Source organism: Phacochoerus africanus, chromosome 13 (genome assembly GCF_016906955.1).
Source record: "Phacochoerus africanus isolate WHEZ1 chromosome 13, ROS_Pafr_v1, whole genome shotgun sequence".
Taxonomy (NCBI): Eukaryota; Metazoa; Chordata; class Mammalia; order Artiodactyla; family Suidae; genus Phacochoerus; species Phacochoerus africanus.
The window spans coordinates 14120686-14142112 of record NC_062556.1 but is presented as its reverse complement, the minus strand read 5'-3'; the positions used below and the strand labels follow the sequence as shown (position 1 = coordinate 14142112).

The 21427-nt window shown below is 42.6% G+C and overlaps 1 protein-coding gene across 1 annotated transcript in view; it reads right to left on the bottom strand.

Annotated features, from left to right (window-relative positions):
- Positions 1–1212: 1212 nt before the first annotated feature.
- The window catches only part of FREM2 (FRAS1 related extracellular matrix 2), a 155371-nt gene continuing 135156 nt past the window's right edge, over positions 1213–21427 (bottom strand). The window contains exons 15-25 of the mRNA XM_047755977.1: positions 20280–20583; positions 18758–18889; positions 17369–17700; positions 10416–10608; positions 8862–8966; positions 7168–7295; positions 6686–6820; positions 5832–5958; positions 4780–4967; positions 4422–4568; positions 1213–2729 (exon numbers count right to left, since the gene is read on the bottom strand). Of these exons, the coding sequence (XP_047611933.1) occupies positions 2217–2729; positions 4422–4568; positions 4780–4967; positions 5832–5958; positions 6686–6820; positions 7168–7295; positions 8862–8966; positions 10416–10608; positions 17369–17700; positions 18758–18889; positions 20280–20583 (2304 nt within the window). The 3' untranslated portion in view covers positions 1213–2216. The remainder of the gene's footprint in view (positions 2730–4421; positions 4569–4779; positions 4968–5831; positions 5959–6685; positions 6821–7167; positions 7296–8861; positions 8967–10415; positions 10609–17368; positions 17701–18757; positions 18890–20279; positions 20584–21427) is intronic.

Here is a 21427-nt window from a genome sequence, read left to right as displayed (position 1 = left end):
TCACAGATAGGCCTCCTGTGATCTTTGCCCAGGAGAGAAACTAATGCAAACCTTGATCCCTTTAGTTAGTGCAAAAAAGAGCCACATTTGCTAGTAAACTGCCCGAGGGCAGGGAGAGTAGTTCAGTTTCTGTGTAATTTTTCAAAGTGGCTGATCCTAGGGGAGCATGCAGAGAACATTAGCTGAAGGTATTAACTGAAATAGATAAAACCATCACTAAAATACACATATATTTTAATGCTTTGTGGTTCACAGGCCAGGAGAGCCACTGATGCTTAATATTGAGTTTTGTGTTTACTGTGCAATGTCAACAAGACCTTGTTTTCATGGGAGTCAGAAGCTACGGAGTATTTAAGGAGCTACTACTGCTGACAGACTGTCCTCTATGGAAAGTTATTTTACTTCTTTATTCTGATCATACCAAAATAATTCTCTAAAAACAAAATACTGAAACTAAGGATCTGGCATTGCTGCAGCGGTGGTGTAGATCGAAGCTCGGGCTCGGATTCGATCCCTGGCCTGGGAACTTCCATATGCTGTGGGTGCAGTCAAAAAAGAAAAAAAAAAAAAAGAGGGATAGAGATGGATTGTGCTCACCGACACCATACTGGAAGTGCCTGTATGACCTGAGGAGAGGCTGGACTTCCACAAACCTCCACTCCACCAGGATGTCCAGGTTAACCCGGTAATAACTCGAGTGAAAGGGGATCCCAGGCCCCACCGGAGGGAGGGTTAGTCTTTAGGAAGAGTACTTTTTCTCCTGATCGTATTTTCATTTGAAACACATTTACTGGCTTTTGGAAGATGGGTCACTAAACTACTGACATTTTCCATTTCTAATTAAAAATTCCGCTAGCTGATGAAAGCACATTTCTGAGAAAGAAAACAGGAGGCTTGCTGAGCAAGCTCATGCAAGTTCCGTGGTTTTTAGCATGTAAGCAGTATTACAGATTGTGTTTTTAGATGCTGAGATGGACCACGCTGCATCAGCTCACTGACCTGGAGATGCCAGAGGGATGCTTTCTTCTCTGGTCAAAGACGAATACGATCAGTGATGCTGGCCACCTCCGAGACCATCTCTGGAATGATGGTTGAAAGGATTCCCATCCTTTGGACCAGGTGCTGATTAGAAAGCTAATAAAAGGCCCCCGGGACAATTTAAGCTTTGGATCTTACTGCGTGATTATGCTATCACAGGCTTAACCTCATGTGTCATTGTGAGACTCTTTTATTCTATAAAATCTGTGTCAAAGGCACTTTGGTTAAACATATATTAATAAATACCGCTTTCTCCCCTTTACCATCGGAAAGGTGTTTCTCCTGGTCATTTATGGGTTTAATACTGCAAACATCTAGGCTCAGTTCTTAGAGAACATTGTCTTGTAAATATGACTCTACCTCTGTGGCATTTCTTCATCATTAAAATGTCACCAACCCTCTTATTTCCCAAGATGAACACCAATAAGGTGTATTATCATGCGAGAACTCTACTTTTTCTACTACATATATCCCCAAACAGAGCAGTCTCTCTTCAATGATCTTTTCCAGATGTAACATATTCTTTGGTTTAATTTAAAATTAAATAAGTAGATAAAACAAGGAGGGTTTAATGAAAATTCAAGTTAGTGAGATACTTTCCTTGTTTCCTTCTACTCTCTCTCAGGTAGGAAAAAAGGTGATTTGCAGGTTGAGCTCCCCTTGGTCATAAGTCCATGTTGTCTTCTCCGTGTAGAAAACTTGTCGCAATAAATGGTGTGTGTATCATTCTTCCAGACTGTCAATTAACACCTAGACTGTTACACAACGAATAAACAATGTGGTAATTGCACCTTCAAGATGCATCCTAGCATCGCACCCTTGGACTCCTCTTAAGCTTCTGCGAGAGTCTGTTAGCACCTCTGAACACGTTCATCTCCCCGTGCAGAGAAAACGCCTAAGACGAGCTGTTCCCCGCTGTCCATCTCTGCCTCTGTGTACACATGGACACACACTTGAGCCTTCTGGGCCAGAGGAAAGGTGTGGTCTGCGGTCCGAATTTGTCCTCTGATGCCTGAACCAGTACAGAGTTCAGATCAACATTTACTAGTACAGTCAGGGCCTCTGAGCAGCTCTGTCCCAGAAGACCCCCATTCTCTGCCGTTTACAGAAGGATGTGGGTTCCTTGCTCTTCTCCTGGGCACTTGAGGAAAAGGCTGAATTCCGCCCGCCTGCTGACCTCAAACCTCCGAGCTGTCGCTCTGGAGGCCCGGCCGGGGCATCATGGGCTCGCTGCTGCCGGAGCCCTGGGGGGCGCCCTTCCTCCGGGCGCTCTTCTTGCCCTTGAACAGCACCACGGCCAAGGCCATGAGGCCGACGGCGAGGAGGCCCACCGCGCTGCCCCCCATCACAGCGACCAGGCTGACCTCAGAGCTGGGGCTGCTGAGCTCCCGCGGGGGGAGGCCGTAGGGGGGAGCCCTGCCCTGCGGGCTCCGCCTCCTGCTGCTGCGGTCCAGGGCAACGTGCTGGATGTTGGTGCCTCGGTTGTTTTCGGCACCGATCTCCCGCGCCAGGGCTGGTGGGCTGCTGACCTCCCTCTTCCTCCGGCTTCCGGCCATCGCCTGGGGCTCCCCGCGACTCACCAAAGAGTGGTACTCGTACTCCACGCTTCGTCTGCCAATGCCTCGCTTGGCATTGTCTTTTGATCTCACCGTGTAGATGGTGTGTATGTACCATTCTCGGCCCAGAGCGACCTGGAAAGCACGACTCTTTCCATCAGAAAATTAAATACTATGCCAACCTAAAACGTTCACAATTCTTTGAAAGAGAAACAGATGGCAGAGATAATACCTAATCATTTCATTTCATCTGCAGAATTAATATATTTAATATTTTTATGTGTGTAGCATGAGCCAGGCTCTGTGTGAAGCACCTATAGCATATTCTGTGCAGCTCCCAAGGGAGAATGTGCTGGCAGATACTTGGTAAGTTATGATCAGTCAGAGCTGTGGAGAACTCTAGATTACACAGTCCAATCTATGCATTTAAAAAACAAATAAATGGAGTTCCCATTGTGGCTCAGCTGCTTTACCAACTAGTATCCATGAGGATGCAGGTTTGATCCTTGGCCTTGCTCAGTGGGTTAAAGGATCCTGCATTGCTGGGAGCTGTGGTATAGGTCGCAGATGCAGCTCCGATTCAACTCCTAGCCTGGGAACTTCCAGATGCCATAGGCTGGGCCCTTAAAAGGCAAAAAGGAAAAAAAAAAAAAAAAAGAAAAGAGTAGATATAGAAAACAAACATACGGGTGGAGGAGAGGGAGGCACAAACTATTGGGAGTAAGATGGGCTACAAAGATGCACTGAACAACACGGGGAAGAGAGCCAGTATTCTGTAGCAACTGCAAATGGAAGGTAACCTTTAAAAATTATATAAAAAATTAAAAATGAAAAAAATTAATAAATGAGCAAATGAGAAGCAGTTAAATGATTGCCCAGTGTCGCTGAACTAGTTAGTATCAGAGGCAGGACCAGAGCTCAGACCTTCTGAACCTCAGGACTCCTTTCCAGTATGTCTCGCTGTATATGTGCATAGAAGGCCATAGAGAAAGTCAATCTTTCTGCTTTTCCAGGGTCTGTGACAAGAAGGCAATTTCTGATGGCTCTTTGAAGCCTTCAGGATTTAGGAAAGGTCAAATACTTTGAGAGTTAAGAGTTAAAATGAAAACAAAACCAAAAAATAATCATACTTCAACTTCCTGCATGAAAAGATTCTGCATAAAAGACATGTTTCCTCAAGCTTCTCTCTTTAGCAGAATAAGGATAGCATCTTTCTACAGCCTTTCCTATGTGAACAGTTTTCAGCAAACATCCTAAAAGAGGCACGTGCTCCCCCGAGGATTCAGTGTGAACACGTCTCTGGGTTCGTCTCATTCTGGTCTTCATGAGGGTCTTCACTTCACACAGACCTGACAGAATACTAACAGAGGAAGTTCCCGCTGTGGCTCAGCGCTAAGGAGTCCGACTAGGATCCATGAGGATGTGGGGTCCATCCCTGGCCCCACTCGGTGGGTTAAGGATCTGGTGTTGCTGTGAGCTGTGGTGTAGGTTGCAGACACAGCTTGATCTTGCTTTGTGGCTGTGGTGTAGGCCAGTGGCTACAGCTCTGATTCGACCTCTAGCCTCTGAACTTCCATATGCAGGGAGTGCAGCCCTAAAAAGCAAAGAAAAAAAAGCACTAAAATGTTACTAAACATGACACTAGCTAAGGTTTATGGAATATTTGCTATACGCCCAGGATGGGCCAGTGTGGATTACACAAGTTATCCTAACTCTCTGCAGTATTACAGTGACTGCCTTCTACACGGGAGATCTCTGAGCCATCCCCACGTCAGGTGACTTGCATGTGGTTACACAGCTCTTGTAGTGAGCTTGTTATTGGCCCACCTGGAAGAGTGGTGTTGAGTCGACTTTAAATCCGTCAGATCCAGGCTGATTCACTAAGAGGATAGCTTCGGGGTCATCCACTGCCAGTTTGGCATTAAACAGGACATTTCCAAAACTGGTGGCTTGTGTCTCTGGCTGAGCTTTGTCCTTGAGGGAAAAAGCAAAATGAGGATTGCTGTAGACAATGCCAACTTTTGCAAGTGAAGAATTTCTCCTATTAATTTTGTGCAGGTACCAATTACCATAAAATGTCACCATTTGGTTTCATTTTAAAAGATGCTGTTGTTTAAAAATAAAGGACAAAAACACTTAACTTTAAACATCTAGCTGGTCCCACTGGTTGGGTCAAAGCACTCACCACAATTTTAAATCTATATAAGAGTGAAGGTGAATCAGCCAGGCAGCCGTACTCTGCATTTGCTGGGCTGTACTTGGGAACGTAGCCATCAGCTCCGGTGCACAGGAACACCTTCTCGATGCTGCAGTAAAAGGAATCGCCGAGATTCTGGACAGGATCCACCATGACCCGACCATAAATGACATCACCTGAAACCGAGACGTGGCATTGTTACTGCCGTAAGTGATTAAGGTGTGTCCACGCGACACTGCGGCTGGTGACAATAATGACACCAGCAAATATTTCCTTCTCTTCCTGATCTGACACCAAATGTTGAAGATTTTGTTGTATTAGTTTCAGGAGCGGGTTCACTTCCAAGCTTCGGATGAGACCACTTTGCAGACGCCCCTAAGTACTGAAGATTTATTGACCTTCATGTGCTCAGCTGGAAGCGGGAATGACCTCAATGCTTGGGTCATCATTTAACATTCATAACATCCCACTGTGGTTTAAGTCAAGTTTACATAAGCACATTCGTTGGCAAGAGGTAAGCCAATCATTATGCCATGACACTAAAAAAAGAAAACATCCATAAAAAGCTGAAATAGCTTTATTTGATTTTGAAAGAGGGTTTAAGGGAACTCCCTGGTATTTCATTCACCGTTATTACTGAACCTCTACCAAGCATGCCGGGTGTTTTGCTAGGCTCTGGCAGTCCACCACTGAACCAGACAGGCATGCCTTGCCCAGGAGCTATCTTGTCATGTAGATGCAGTATTTGAGTGTATGCAAAGTGAAAAAACATGCAAGGAAAACAATCCAGGCTGGTTTCAAAAATCACTTAGATAAGGGAAATAGCAGTTACCCTCCCCAGAATAAAAACCATCCTTTGAAAGGTATATCTGATTTCAGTGACCCCATCCCATCCCTGCCAAAATGATACTCTGTTAATATTCTCAAAAACATAAAAGAATCCCCCTTCCCCAATAAAGCAAACATGAGCCCAATAAAGCAAAGGACAACAGACACAAGGGCAGACAGACTGAGCGGCCCTCTCATCTGTAAAGTGGTACCTTCTGCAAAAGCAACATCACTCTCTTGCCCAAATCCCATGGATCCATCAGACAACCAGAGACTCTTCTTGGAGAGCAGGTACATTTGGGTGTTCAAACTAAACTCAGCAGCCACGGGATCACTGACCTAAAAGCAAGAGTAAAAGCCCTTTGATGTGTTGTGGATGGTTGTGGCGGTGCCTACACACATTATTTGCAGACACACACAGGCACTGTTCACTGACATAGAGAATGCTAAGAAACACTGCAGTGTTTTCATGTCCAACCACACCGCCGGAGGGAACTGTAACACTGGCTTTGCCCTTCTTAAGAAGGCCAGACTGTCAAGGTTAAGCCCTTTTTGGAATGAGACTAACTAGCATCACCTGAGCTCATTTCCACCGGGATAAGGGGCTTGTAAAACAGCACTGTCAGTGGAAGGGCACCGTTTAGTACAAGTGCTTGGGCCGAAGATGCCATCATATTTCTTTTAATACATATTGGCAATTAGGTACGTTGAACTACGGGATATTTATTCTCCTTGAAGATGAAGAACAAGGTGAAGGAGTGCAAACCCCTGGGGAAAATCCTCAAATCTCCAAGGCAGCAAACTCCAGGAGGAGCCCAGATCACATAAGAGAAAAAAATAACCCTTGCATCTTCTTAAACTGTGGACTTTATATACTGAACCAACAAAAGATCAAGGGCAATTCTTTTTTCCTCCCTTCTGCCCTTGCTCCCTTCCCACCTGACTCCCTGGTTGTGTCAGCATGCAAGAAATTGGGTGAGGATATTTTTTTTTCTGTGCTGATAAAAGTAAACATGACTTCAACAAAGCGGGTTTCTACATAGGAAAAAAATTCTATGAGCCACACCTGTTGGAATCGGATGTCCAGGTCAAAAGTGACAGGCTCTCTGGGGTTGCAGGTGACTGGCAGGCGATACTCCTGATGTGATGGAGTGGTACATGGCAGCAGTTTTACAGTATAGGTCCCCGAGTAGTCACGGACCTTTAAGGAGAAGAGAGGACATTTTTGGTTTTCAGTTAAAAATCTGAGTTGCAGGAGTCCCCATTGTGGCTTCTTGGAAACGAATCCGACTAGCATCCATGAGGATGTGGGTTCACTTCCTGGCCTTGCTCAGTGGGTTAAGGATCCAAACATTGTCCTGGGCTGTGACACAGGTCACAGATGTGGCTCGGATCCAGAGTGTGGTGTAGGCTGGCAGCTGCAGCTCTGATTTCATCCCTGGCCTGGGAACCTCCATATGCCACAGGTGTGGCCCAAAAAAAAAAAAAAAAATCTGAGTTGCAATCAGAGGCAGCAGCAAAAGAAAATTAAGAGCCTTAATCACTTACTGCAAAGTCAGATACAAAACTCCACTGCTGGACTGGCTGGTTGTAGGTTGGTTCACTCCTTATGAGACGCAGGGAAAATGTTAGACCTGGATGATCAGCTGACATGATCATTGAGCTTGTGAAGGACGCTAGAAAAAAATGCCAATAACAATAGTAACATAGAGGTGAAAAAAGTTTAGAGTTTCCAAAGTGCCTTATGATACCCTATTGGCATTTATCTTTATAATAAGCCAGCAACGTAGCAGGCTTGGTATAATTATCCTCATTTTGCTGATAAAGAAACCGGACTGAGTGGGGGTGTGACTCCCAAGATCACACAGTCGGAATGTGCGCCTTCCGCTTCCTAATTCAGTGCTTTTCCCACTCCATATTTCTGTCAAAAGAGAATTGTACAGAAATGCTCCAACGGTTCAGGCTTCTTTCCAGGGAGGGCACAGCAGTTCGGTAAAGGCCGATGTGAATGCGTTTATTGTGCACTGAAGCTAGGAGCTGAACTTCAGTCTCTTAGCATCCGCAGGGCAAACGCAACTTATAAATGGAGTCTACTTTTAATTAGGTTGCCTCAGTCATGTCTAAACAAAGATTCAGTTGATGAGAAAGGTGCATCTATGGGTGGGAACTGTAAAAACCAGGAAAGCCTCATTTTCTAGAACAGTCGATACCAATAGGGCAAAATGATGCTTTTGGGTTCTGTATTTTGGAGCTCAGCCTCCCAAAACTACAGCAAACCTCTTTCTCTGCCTGAATATCTGGCCCTATTCTCTCCTTTGTTTCGAGCTCGGACCCAGAAAAAGGAAGGACACAGAGACAGTATGTGAACTAGTTTCCTCTTCTAATTTGACATGAGTTGGCAAATCAGTAAAATGAGCAAACCAGTTTAGTAATGCAAAAAGTCAAATAAAAATATTTCTAATGAAATGTTCTTTAGATTTTTTTAAAAAAAGCTTAGATGATAAGACTTTAGTGACAGCCACGTTTTTGAGATTCACAGCATAGTCCATCAACTTAGTAAAATCACATAGCTACTCCTGAAGACAATTGGTTAACGTGTCTGAAATTTAAGTACCAGTGAAGTGGCCTTTCTGACTCCATTGTCAAAGTTTCTTACAATACCTAGAAAAGAGTTGTACTTGCCAAACAAATAACCTAAAATCCAAATATGTGGACAATGCATTTGAAATAGAGAATGAAAATGTTGCAGAGAATGGCTCTGCTCTCTAGCTGAAGGAAAACTCCACTTAAAAATTAACTTAGTAGGAATTCCTACTGTGTGCAATGAGATTGGCAGTGTCTCTGCAGCACCAGGATGAAAGTTCGATCCCTGGCCCAGCACAGTGGATTAAGGATCATAGAAGGTTGCAACTGCGGCTTGGATCTGATCCCTGGCCTGGGAATTCCATATGCCATGGAGTGGCCAAAAAAAGAAATAAATAAATAAAATTAGAAAAAAATTAACTCAGTAACATTTTCTTCTAAGTTTACCTCACCTATTTTTTATATTTTTCTCTAAAAGCCTACAGAGATGATCTTGTAGCTTATAAGATATGGCAATTGCCCAGCTCTCATGTAGATATTTGCACACATGCAATTCATTTGAAATGAAAGGCTTCAAAGCTCATAGGAAAGCATGCAAATCTGGAAGAACTATATCCTCATTGTGTGGGGAGTGGCTGTTAATGGGTAATGGGGCTTACCGGGATGTGACAGCACAAACAAGCCATGGAATTGAGCCTCTGTCTTGAAGTTCACGACCAGGCGCCCCTCTTCCCCGATACGCATGCTGGTTGGGTAGAGAGAACCTACAATGGAATGAGGCATGAGAGTGGAAATACTGGTGTCCAGGGACACCTTAGGGACAGGGTTTCTTCCAAAAACAAACTGGGCTTCATCTGGTCTTTAAGCATTCTAGCCAAAGGGTGTTATCAGAAACATGTGGAGTGATCAGAGAGGCAGAAATATTTTTGTTTTGTTTTGTTTTCCCAACAAGAAAAGGTAGGCAACATAGAATTAGGTTGTATGAATCAGGCCCATATGAAATATACAGATTGACTGTATAGGCGAAGATATTTTTTAAAAGCTTTAGCCTATGAAAATTAAGCTGTACACTGACAGGCAGGATGAACATGTCAAATCTTGGAGATTTGGACATGCAGGCGGAAAAAGGTTTGTCTTCTCCAGAATAATTCCAAATGTTAAAGGCTTAATGAAAACTCTGAAGTTTTCCCAAGAAATTTAGCAAGGTTGACCCAGGTTGGCTCCAGATTTAAGAAGGAAGCATGAGATCCTCATGTAGAAGCTGAGAACCAAGAAATGGATCTGCATTAAGATTCACTTAAATACACATTGTCTAAGGCAAGATATGGAATCAAAACATTTGAAACGATCTGGAATGATTATTCAGGTGATTGTATTACCCTTCTCAGAGCTTTGAGCTAATTTTAACCTTGATTTTAATCAGATTTTTGAGATGCCCTATCAGTAGTATTTTCCCCCGGCTCATAAAAAGGAAGGATATTTAGACATGCATGGGAGCAGAACAGCAGTTTATGCCTGAAAAGAAAACAGCACTCATTCTCCTGATGGAATAATTAGCTTTATGCTTTAATGGACTTTGAATTATGATTCTGACATTGACATTGAAACAAAGTTATGCAGATGCTAACCGGGCATGAGAGTGGCACTTAACACCACTCTTCCAAGATGTTCAGCTCAAGTATTACAGAATGATAGCATTTTTCGACTGGAAGAATATTAGAAGACTAGTCTATCGTTCGTAAGAGATGGAGTGCCAAAGGGGAAGCGACGTGTCTGGGAATCACGCAGCTACTGAGCTGCGGACCCAGAACTAGAATCCAGGACACAGTTTACACTGGGCTTTAAAATGCACCCTCATTTGCAGAAACAAAACCATGTAATTTTTTTCCTCTTGGGTTCATGCCTTACTTTCAGTTGGAACATCTATCCAATTTCTAAAATCTAGAGAGATAGAGACAGTTCATGTTACGTGATTAAGGACCTGAAATGGCTATTATATCTAACAGTCCCCTGTGATGCAAAATTTGAGGCTTGGTATGCTTGAGTAAAAACAGTTCTTTCCATGACAAAAGGATTTAAAATACTGGCTATACAAATCAAACATTTTGAAAGGTGCTTCTATTATTTTTAGCTGCGGTTAAAAAAAAAAAAAAGGTCTCGGGCGTCATTCAAATAGGTAAGCAAGCTCGTTTTCTAGGTCTCTGTTCCCTCACCGTGGAGCTCGGCTTCCGGGGGGCTGCCGACCCCCTCGTTCCACAAGATGGCAGTGTCGTACACGAACGTCAGGCGGAGCTCCGACTGCAGGTCGAAGTGCTGCCAGCCCCCTACCCCGACCGGGGAGTGGAACACGTAGGAGACGTACAGCGGGACGCGAAGCGTCACGTAGGACTGCACTAGGTTTAGGACCTGAAACAACAACAGGACAGCTTTCAACGAGCCTTATTTTGCTCAAGCCACTTCCTCCTTGCACTTACCAGAAGATTCTAAGTTATCACCGAGGGACGGAAATGACAGCATTTACAAGACCACTGCCCCCTCGCTTCACTCTGGAGCAATGAAATAGTGGTTACTCTACCACCTTCCTTTGCAACGAAGGACAGGCAGCAGAAATCTTTAAAATAAATCACATTATTTTGAGCATTCTATACTCAGTTCTTTTTGTTTTACAGCAGCTTTCTTAAGTTATAGTTCACATACCGTACAGCTCACCTACGGAGAGGGGACACAGATCAATGGTACACATTCAGGGGGTTGTGCAACTTTGAGCACAAGCGACTTTTAAGACATTTTCATCACTTCCCAAAGGAATCCCATATCCTTAGCATCCTCCTCGTATGCCCTCTGCCCTCCCCAGGCACTGGCAACCACTAGGCCACTTTCTGTCTCCAAGTACGGCTGAGTCTGGACCTGAAATATCAATGGAATCACACAATATATGGCCGTTTGTGACAGGCTTTCTTCACTTAGCATCAGGTGTTTAGGCTTCATCCACAGTGAGACATGTTTCAATAGTTTTATTACTGAATAGCCTCCCATTGCATGAACACACCACATCATTTCTCTGTTGGGCAGGTGAGGAACATGAGGGTTATTTCCAGCTTTTGGCTATTATGAGCAACACTCCTATAGGGTGCTTTTCAATGATTATATAGAGGAAGAGGAAGTAAAGCAGGAACAATCTGGAAGCGAACAAACATATTTAGTAGTGACGTGATATTTAAGACGTCTCAAAAGTAATTAGTTGAAGTGTCTTGCTTACAATTTATAATTTCCTCTTTTGTGTTTTGCAGGGAGATGGGGATTATGAAGGATAAATTAATAATCGTTTAGTGAGCACAGACCGCTTCTCAGATATTGTGTTAGGTTCACAAAAAAAACTACCCTCTATTTTCATCCTCCCTGATAATTTTATTTATACATATGTGGGGATGATTGAATGAATGGATAGAGAGATGAAGGATAGAAAGAGAGAGGAAAGTTAAGACTCGAAGAAATAAAGCAAATTCCCTATAGAAATTTCCCATTGGCTTTGGGCGTCACCCAAAGAGAAGAGAAACCAGCCTTTGGCCTTTTTTTTATCCCCTCTCTACTCCTCCACACTTATCATATTCCAAACAAAGCTGAGGGTGGTCTTAAGAGCATCCAACAAAGGTTATCCTCCTTAATTCTCAAACTAGCTCTGCATAATAGCAAGGCAAATACAGCTATCTTCTTTCCCACAAGAGGGAACAGACGGAGATCAGATCATACTCTTCAGAAGTTAGAGTTGGGTGTTCTGACATGCCTAGTCCTCCTTCCACACTGAGCTGGCAACAAGGATAATACACATGTCTTATGGAGTAATTATTTTTTTCTTTTTATGGCTGCACCCACAGCACATGGAAGTTCCTGGGCTAGGGGTTGAACTGGAGCTGCAGCTGCTAGCCTACATCACAGCCATAGATAGCAACGGGGATCCGAGCCACATTCGTGACTTATGCCACAGCTTGCGGCAACGCCAGATCCTTAACCCACTGAGCGAGGCTAGAGATGCAACATGCATCCTCATGGAGACTACGTTGGGTCCTTAACCCACTGAGCTATAACAGAAATTCCTCTGAATAATTTAAAACATGTTAACTCTAATTTACTTCGTCACGGAGTTAAACTCCTCAAATCACAAAATGACACCCTGATCACCAACCAAAAAATATCAAAAGAAACTATCCATTGCACAAATTATTTGATTCTCAGCTGTGTAGGAGCCAGTCCTCCCCATGATCTGCCAGCGTGGCCAGCAGGAGAGGGACCCTGCAATCGAAGTCCTCTGGGGTAGCATTTTCTAAGCGTAGCCATTATTGCAGTCAGTGACAAATTGATCTTGAAGTGCAGTTTTACTACCCTGGCAGTGTAATAGAGATGGACTGCCGATCCATATGCCACTGGTAATTCAGATGAAGACTTCATCCTATAGTTTTAATAAACCCTCATTAAAAAAATAGGAAGTAGACACAGATTTCCAATTAAACTTTATAGATGCTAAGAATAATTTTGCCAACATTATACCCTCTGAGCAAGTCCAGGGATCGAACCCACATCTTCATGGATATTAGTCGGGCTCTTAACCCACTGAGCCACAATGGGAACTCCCAAACTGTTAATTTTTATGAGCGAGCATCTGGCTCTTCTAACCCAACTCTTTTGGAGCTGAAGCTCTGCATCTGGTGTCCTCACCGGGTACCTGGATGGTCCCTGGCCCAGAGTAGGTATCCACTGAACATCTCTTTAGTGACTGAATGTACAAGGAATAAGCCAGCAAAAGCATAAATAGTCTTAATATCAGTGAAAGCTGGCTGTAATCAAATTGCACAAAATAAGACTTCATTGGCCGTTAACAGATAACCATCTCGGATGTTTCAGATGATCTGTTCAGTTTGTCAACCCTCTCATTGGTTAAATAATCTGGATGTGAGAGGTCTTGGAAGGCAGAAACCCTGAAGAGTGTGTTAGAAACAGCTTTTAATCACAAAATAAAATGCAAAGTCCATCCTTTATCCTGTTGTTCCTGGCAGAAGCAATTACCAGCTAGTAAAATTTGTTTGCACAGTGATTACCCTGATCTAAGGCGGCAGGTCTAGAAAGAGACTAGAAGAGGGAGAGGCACATCTCTCAGCTGCTTGGCCAGGGCTGTGTGGAGTTGGCGGAGGACAAACAGACCTGGGGCTATTTCTGTTCTTGTACCAAGAACAGAGGAAAAAAGCCTATGTGCCTTTCCTGCAGCTTCATCTGTGACCATCATCATTCCTCACAGTCACCCAATTGAGTGACATTTGCTTCACTCAATTACATGTCCAGATAAGTATCATAATGTGGTTAAGCGCATAGACTGACAAGTGAATTGACCTGGAGTGGGTTATTTGAATTTTCTTTGCTTCAGCATCTCCAGAAAGGAGGACACAATTCCTATTTGTCTCAGAGTGTTGTTGCAAGGACTGAATTAGTGCAAAAATGTAAAGTACTTACACATTATGACAAGCATAAACACTGAATAAATGTTATCTATTATGAATATTATCTTATTAGTAGTAGTAATATTATTAGATATTTTCTCTTCTCTAGAACCTAAAACTGATCAGGAAAATTAAGAAAATACATCTCAAAGAGTTATATTTTAGTTCCTTTAATATATATGTTATTCTCCCTCACCTATATTTAAATAATATGTGTGCTGGGGGGGGATATAGGAGAATATCAATAACTAGAGGAGAAGTAGATGTTCAAGTACAGGAAAGAAAATAGCCAAGACATGGACCAAACCTAATGTCCAATGAAAGAGGAATGGGTAAAGAAGATGTCATATATATAATATATATATATATATATGTAGTGGAATATTACTCAGCCATATAAAAGCATGAAATAATGCCACTTGCAGCAACATGGATGCAACTAGAGATTCTCCTACTAAGTGAAGTCAGTCAGACAGAGAAAGATAAACATCATATGATATCACCTGTATACAGACTCTAAAAAAAATGATACAAATCGCTTTATTTACAAAACAGAAACAGACTCACATACTTTGAAATCAAACCTATAGTTACCAAAGGGCTAGGGGGATGGATGGACTGGGGGTTCGGGATCAGCATATGCACACTCTTGCATATGGAATGGATGGTCAGTGGGGACCTACTGTAAAGCACAGGACACTCTACTCAATATTCCGTGATAACTAGACGGGAAAAGAATCTGAAAAAGAATGGATATATGTATATGCATAATTAAATCAGTTTGTTGTGCAGCAGCAACTATCACAGCATTGTAAATCAACTATATATCAATAAAGCTTTAAAAAAAAGAAATGGGGAAACAAGATAATCATCACTGAGCTTCACTCTAAGAGAGTAAGCAACGTGTTTTATTAGATTGTATTGCCATGTAGTTTATGCTAAAGCTTTTAGAAGTTTATCACAAGATTCTGAAATTTCAATGATTTACACTGAATCTGGTCATCTCTGTTAGACTGTATCACGGTTATGCTATTAAATTTATTTTTGACCATGCAAAAGCAGAAAAATCTTTTCAAAGAAATTCATACAATAAACTGGCCATCTTAACACAAACCAGTTGGGCATTGGATGGTTTGATAATTCTTTGATCCCATCTTCTTTTACCCCTAAGTATTATGTAATATAAACATTTCAGGTAGGTGAAACGTCACGGCCACCTCCAGTTGCCAGTTTTCACCTAGTGGAATAGTATAGTCAGTAGCTTAACTACAGAAGCAGGTAATAACTTCTCTAGTTAGCAGTGGTAATGGGAAGAAAAATAGAACTCAAAGAATTAAATAAAGGAACTGTGATTTTAAAAAAACCTAACCAAGCGTAGTCAGTTTAGCTGAGCGTTTTATACTGAGGGTTGGCTGAGAGACGAACACGCGAGGGGGCAGAATTCGCATTCAAAATGCCCTTGATATGAACTTGAAAATGGGCAGATATATAATACATAATCTGATATATAATACATATATCCTATATAATAGGATAAGATTTAAGCAGATAAGTGCAGGGTTTTCACTAGAGAAGCCTAGCTGGGTTGCATGGGAAAGTGCTGCCATTTTGCAGAAAACATAGAAAATATTCCTGAGGGTAAAAACAGACTGTAGATTCGATGAGACCCACAGAGAAGCTGCACGGTATGAAGTACTTTTTAATAAAGAACAAGAACTACAGTGTAGTTCTATTACTATGTTCCATTTTGTTTATGCCAATGGAGCCTGTGACTTCAGAGAGTTCCCGAGAGAAGAGCAGCCAGAAAGAATGCAGGAATGGTTGGATCATGGATTGAAAACAGGCTGTGAGGAACAGCTACTGGGACAGAGATATTTTACTTATAAAGGTAAAGGCTGGAGTGGATGTGTTTATAGGAGTCTTTATTTTCCTTCTGGGGATAAGGCTTTTTTTCGTTCACATTTCTTCCGGGGGGCAAAGCCAAGGTGGGGAAGAGGGACCTGGAGAGGCAAACTATGAGGGTTTAAGTAACATGCCCACAAACATGTGGCGAGAAATCATCAGAGCCCAACTCAGGTCTGCATGTGCTTGATTCTAAGATCTGGGTTTTCCCCGCTGTTCTGCACTGTCTTCCTATTTGGTATTTTTACTTGGGATTTTCACTAATTCAGGCAAGTTTCTGGATATTTTGATGCTTTTGGAAAAGGTGGAAATACAGTCTCACTACATTGGACTCCAGTCCAATGTACAGTTTCCAGCTGTAATAGATGGCCATTGGACCTGCTGAGCAGGTCAAGGATGACAGCTTTTATCTGGAGTTAAACTGAGAGTTACTATCTACTTTTCTTTTGTTATCGCTTGCTTTATATTTTATACCAGAGGAATATACCAGAGAGAGGTGATTTAGCCTCACCTTGGCTAAACCTTCAAAGACAAGATGTCCTCTGGGTACCATTTGATGCTTTAATGAATAAGCCTACAAATACAAACTCTTTGCTCATTCCAGGTAGGACAAAGCATGGCTTTTAATTCAAATACACATTATTAATCTGAGCTACACCCTACATAGCTTCGATTTTCTATTGTAACTGCCAATAGAGACCTTGCTTCCCTATCGCTTTAACAACAATTTTGTTGAAGATGATGGTGGTAAAGGAATGTCAGGGATTTTGGGTGTGGGGGTGTGTGTGTGTATTTTATGTGCGGTGTGAAGAGGAATCAGTAATTGCAGAGTAGACCTAACAATACACTTTAAAGAAAAATACTTTTGACTATGTTGGTGATGGAGAAATGAACCAGAGGAGGAGGAAAAGGAGAAAAAAACTAGAAAGAAAACAGGAGAAGTAGGAGTAGAGGGAAAGATGGAAAGTGGGGAAAGAAGACAGATAGTGAGGAGGGAGAAGAACCAGACCCTGAAGGACTAGAAACCCTCATTTTGGATGATTCGTGATACATCGCAGGCATCGATACGTAACACAAATGCATAGTTCGAAGAGAAATTAGTGTTCAGAATTTTATAATATGAACAGATTTGGAGCTTACAGTGTCTTTTCAATACAAAGATAATGTTACTGCTCATACTGATGGAAGTAAGTCAGAAAGAGAAAGACAAATACCGTATGATATCACTTATATCTGGAATCTAATATACGGCACAAAAGAAAACCAAGGACTTGGAGAATAGACTTACGGTTGCCGAGGGGGATGGGGAGGGGGTGGGATGGACTGGGAACTTGGGATTAACAGATGCAAACTATCGCCTTTGGAATGGATAAGCAATGACATCCTGCTGTGTAGCACTGGGAACTATGTCTAGTCATTTTTGATGGAGCCTGATAATGGGAGAAAAATGAATGTATACATGTATGTGTAACTAGGTCACTATGCTGTACAGTAGGAAAAAAGTTGTATTGGGGAAATAACAATAAAAAAAAAACTTCTAAAAAAAAGGTAATGTTACTGACCCTTTGATAAAAAATACACAGATTTAGACATATTGTTCTGGAACTAGACATAGATTTTCATACCACTCATGCCAATTATCTGTTCTTTTTGTGCCCAATAACCTACACCACCAAGATGGAAGATTGGAGTTGAGATTTATTCCGAGTTTACATAACCGAACAAAATCAACTGGTTTATCCAGGGATCAGAACTCTGCTGTTATAAATCCATACCTGTCCATCTGTCCCAATGGTGCCTCCACAGTCTGTGAGCAGCTCTGACATGTCATAGTAGCTAACAAACTCCCACAAGCAGGCCTCCAGATTCAGGTTTCGGTAGAAGCGTAAGGTCCTGGAACCTCGGATGGATGAGCTGTACTGGTAAGGGTACGTCTCTCCAATTACGTCTGGGTTTTTGGTAGCATCAGTCAAGAAACCATGGTGGGTCTTGACTTCCGTGTAATCCAGGAGGTTGGAGCACTTGTGGTTTCCAGCCCGGGTGCCATCAGGGCTGAGGGTGAGCTCGAAGTTGGAAAGCTCCTTGGTGGAGATGACAGGGAGCATGCCTACAAGGAATGTGCAGTCCTCGTTACCACGTTTGCCAGCGGCAAATGGCTTAGAACACTTTATACTCTCTTTACCGCTTGCACAGAGCAGTACCACAAAACAGTGCAGAGCAGCGACTCTAGAAGTGGTCCCCTGAGGATCCCAAGAATGTTTTAGGACACCTATAACATTAAAGCTATTTTCACGACTCTGAGATATGATGTGCTTTTTCCTCGCTTATTTTCTCAGTCTTGTACAGTGAAGTTTTCCAGAGGCTAAAATAATTCATACATTGCAAGAAACTGAATGCAGAAGCAGATGTAAGAATCCAGTGACTTTTTTTCTTTTTTTTTTTTGGTCCTGCTTGCAGCATGTGGAACCGTGCCACAGCCAACAATCTGGGTTGCTGCAGTGACAAGGCCAGATCCTTAAACCGCTGTGCCACAAGAGAACTCCCAGCTGTCTTTAATTAAGCCAGGCATTAAAGATATTTTCAAAATTGTGAAACCACGCCATTCTTTTGTTTTGCTTTTTCAATGATAGTTATTTTTCTTAAAAGTATGTTTTTCTTGTTAACATGGAATGGATTTATTCTTCCTATTTTTAAATGAGAGATCAGAGACTTTTCAGGTTTGGTTCCCAACCACTGCAATAAAGCAAATATTGCAATAGAGTCACATGAATTTGTTTGTTTCCCAGGGCACATCAAAGTTATTTTAAAACTGTACCGTAGTCTATAAAGCGTGCAATAGCTTCATGTCTAAAAAGCAATGTACCTGCCTTCATTAAAAAAATACTTTATTGCTAAAAAAAACATGCTAACCACCATCTAAGCCTTCAGAATCATAATCTTTTTTGCTGGTGGTGTGTTTGAATTATCGTGAGAATTACCAACATGTGAGGCAGAGAAAGGCATAAAGTGAGCAGATGCTGTTGGGAGTTGCTGGAAGCAGGCTTGCTACCAACCTTCACCTTGTAAAAAATGCAGGATTGTCAAAGTGCCTGAAGTCAGTTAAATAAACCAGGTAAAGAGAAGCCCAAGCCACCTCCATGGATTTGCTTACCCATGTCACCTACCGTCTGTGTGGGGCATCGTGACAGTGAGCTTGAGAAGGTTTGCGTACTCGGGATCCTCGGGGCCCGTGTAGCGCAACTTCGCCGAGAACGGCTCTGCCCCCACTATCCCTGGCACCCGGGGCTGACAGAGACCTCAAAGCAAAAACGGAGATATTTACGATAAAAGGTCACAGACAACGCCTAAAGCATGTGTTTTTAAATAGGCGCTACTAAAAAATAAATAAATAAATAAATAGGCACTATTATTTTTCCATGTACTTTAAAGATTCTCTGTTGACCACGGCACTGCTAAGAGCAGATATGAGGAAGCATAAGGCCACAGCGTGAGAAGTCATCCCTACCCCAGAGCTGCAGCAATGCCAGCCGGGGATCAAACCCACAGCTCCACAGCCGCCTGAGCCGCTGCAGTTAGATTCTTTACCCACTGTGCCACAGTGGGGAACTCCAATGCTACTTTTTAATATTTGGGGTATTTTATAAAGTTTGAGAAAAAGTTAGTTATTGTTCAGTGTGATTTAATGTGTGCTGGACATCCTAGATTCTGCTCAGATTCACAAAATCATTTTAACATAAAGCACAAATAGACATAGTAAAAAATGTCCAAAACTAAAACAACAGGAAAAAACTACGTATAGTTTCATTAAATGAATATGGTTGTTACCCTAGAATTCTACACTTATGCCTAGTCATGAAATACACATTATTTATAAACAAATAACACGAAGACTCTATGAGTCACTGCTCATGCTTTTTCTCTGCTGTTTTAAGATTCAGCGTAAGCATCTCTTCTGTGATGACACCTTTCCTGATGCACTCTGGCTAAAACTCATCACTACATCTGCATTTCTTTTCTTTGATTTTCATGGTTGCACTTACGGCATATGGAAGTTCCCAGGCGAGAGATCTACGCCACAGCCATGGCAACACCAGATCCAAGCCCACACCTGAGATCTACGCTGCAGCTTGTTAACAATGCCACATCCATAACCCACTGAGGGAGGCCAGGGATCGAACCTGCATCCTCACAGAGACAATGTCAGGTCCTTAGCCCAATGAGCCACAATGGAACCTCAACTTTTGCATTTCTGGGCCCTGTCCAGATTAAAATCTGTCTATGTTTTCAACTTCAGTATGAACTCCTTGAGGGCAGGAATCCTGCCTTATTTTTCATAGCATAGTAAGAAGTCTGACATTTGCATGGTGATGGAAAAATATAAAATAAATATTTGATTTCTAATGAATATTTTTATGAAAAGGGATGATTTTTTTTTTCGCTGTACCCCTGGCATATGGAACTTCCTGGGACAGGGATCGAACCCACGCCATAGTGACCCGAGCCCCTGCACTGACATCACCAGATCCTTAACAGCAAGGCCACCAGGGAACTCCTGGACGACCATTTTTAAGTACTTACGGAGTACTACAGAATGCATGGGGGCATTTGGAGGAATGAATATAACCAGAAATTAGACATATTCACATTGCACGGTATTCCAGCGACCTTCACCTGAGAACGGCCTACCTTCTTCTCTGCCAATGGTCACAATAGGGCTCATCAGCTCTAGGCCTTCACTGCCGTCGGCATTCACAGCCCGGGCTGCACACTGCACCCTGGAGCCGGGTTGGAAGTATATGGCGTCTAAAGTGATCATCTTGGACGATGTGAAAAAGGTGTCAAAGTCCACTTCTCTCATGGGGCTGGTCACACCGTCGGGGCTGGTGGGAGCGCTGATGAGCCATCGGTACCGGGTCAAGGTGTCGTTGATGTTCTCACTTGCACAGATAGAGCCTGTTTTGTCATAGTCTGAATATTTAGGGTTACAGGCCTATGAGAAACAAATAACTATGTTAGGACCACAGTACAGAACAATGGGGAAACTGCTCCTCTTAAGCTCTCTCTTCCTTAGTACAGTTTACACCCTACTATTTTTTTCCATTGCAGCTTGCCATTCATACAACTTTCAAATTCCTATTCCTTGTGATGCTAGCTTTTCTTTTTTTTTTGTCTTTTATCCTTTTAGCCTGCACCCACGGTATATGGAGGTTCCCAGGCTAGGGGTCTAATCGGAGCTACAGCTACCAGCCTAAGCCACAGCGACAGCAATGCCAGATCCGAGCCGCATCTGCAAACTACACCACAGCTCATGGTAACGCCAGATCCTTGACCCACTGAGTGGGGCCAGGGATTGAACCCGCAACCTTATGGTTCCTAGTTGGATTTGTTTCCACTGAGCCAAGACGGGAACTCCCAATGCTAGCTTTTCTGACCTCTAATCTTGCATTTCATAAAGCTTATTGGGCTTTTCCACCACCAACTTGATGCAAGTAAAAGTGATACTCAGTTCACCATCTCTTGCATCTTTGGAGTTGTCAAATCACCCTTATTCTTTCTCTTCCTCTTCTCCCTCATCTTGGCCCCTAGATCCAATGGGTCAGTAAACTTAGTTGATGCTTTTCATGCAATGTCTCCTAAGTTAGTTCCTTCCTTCCCATTCCTAGCATCACCTTGCTACCTAATTCAGGGCCTTTCTCATCAAGTGACCGCTGTTGCCATGGCAACACTTCAGTATCACCCCTCTTCTCATGTCATTCTTCTCTGCAAGAGCTCCCTGCTACCCAACAAATGAAGTCCATGGGCCTTAATATAACATTTCGAGACCTTTGTAAATG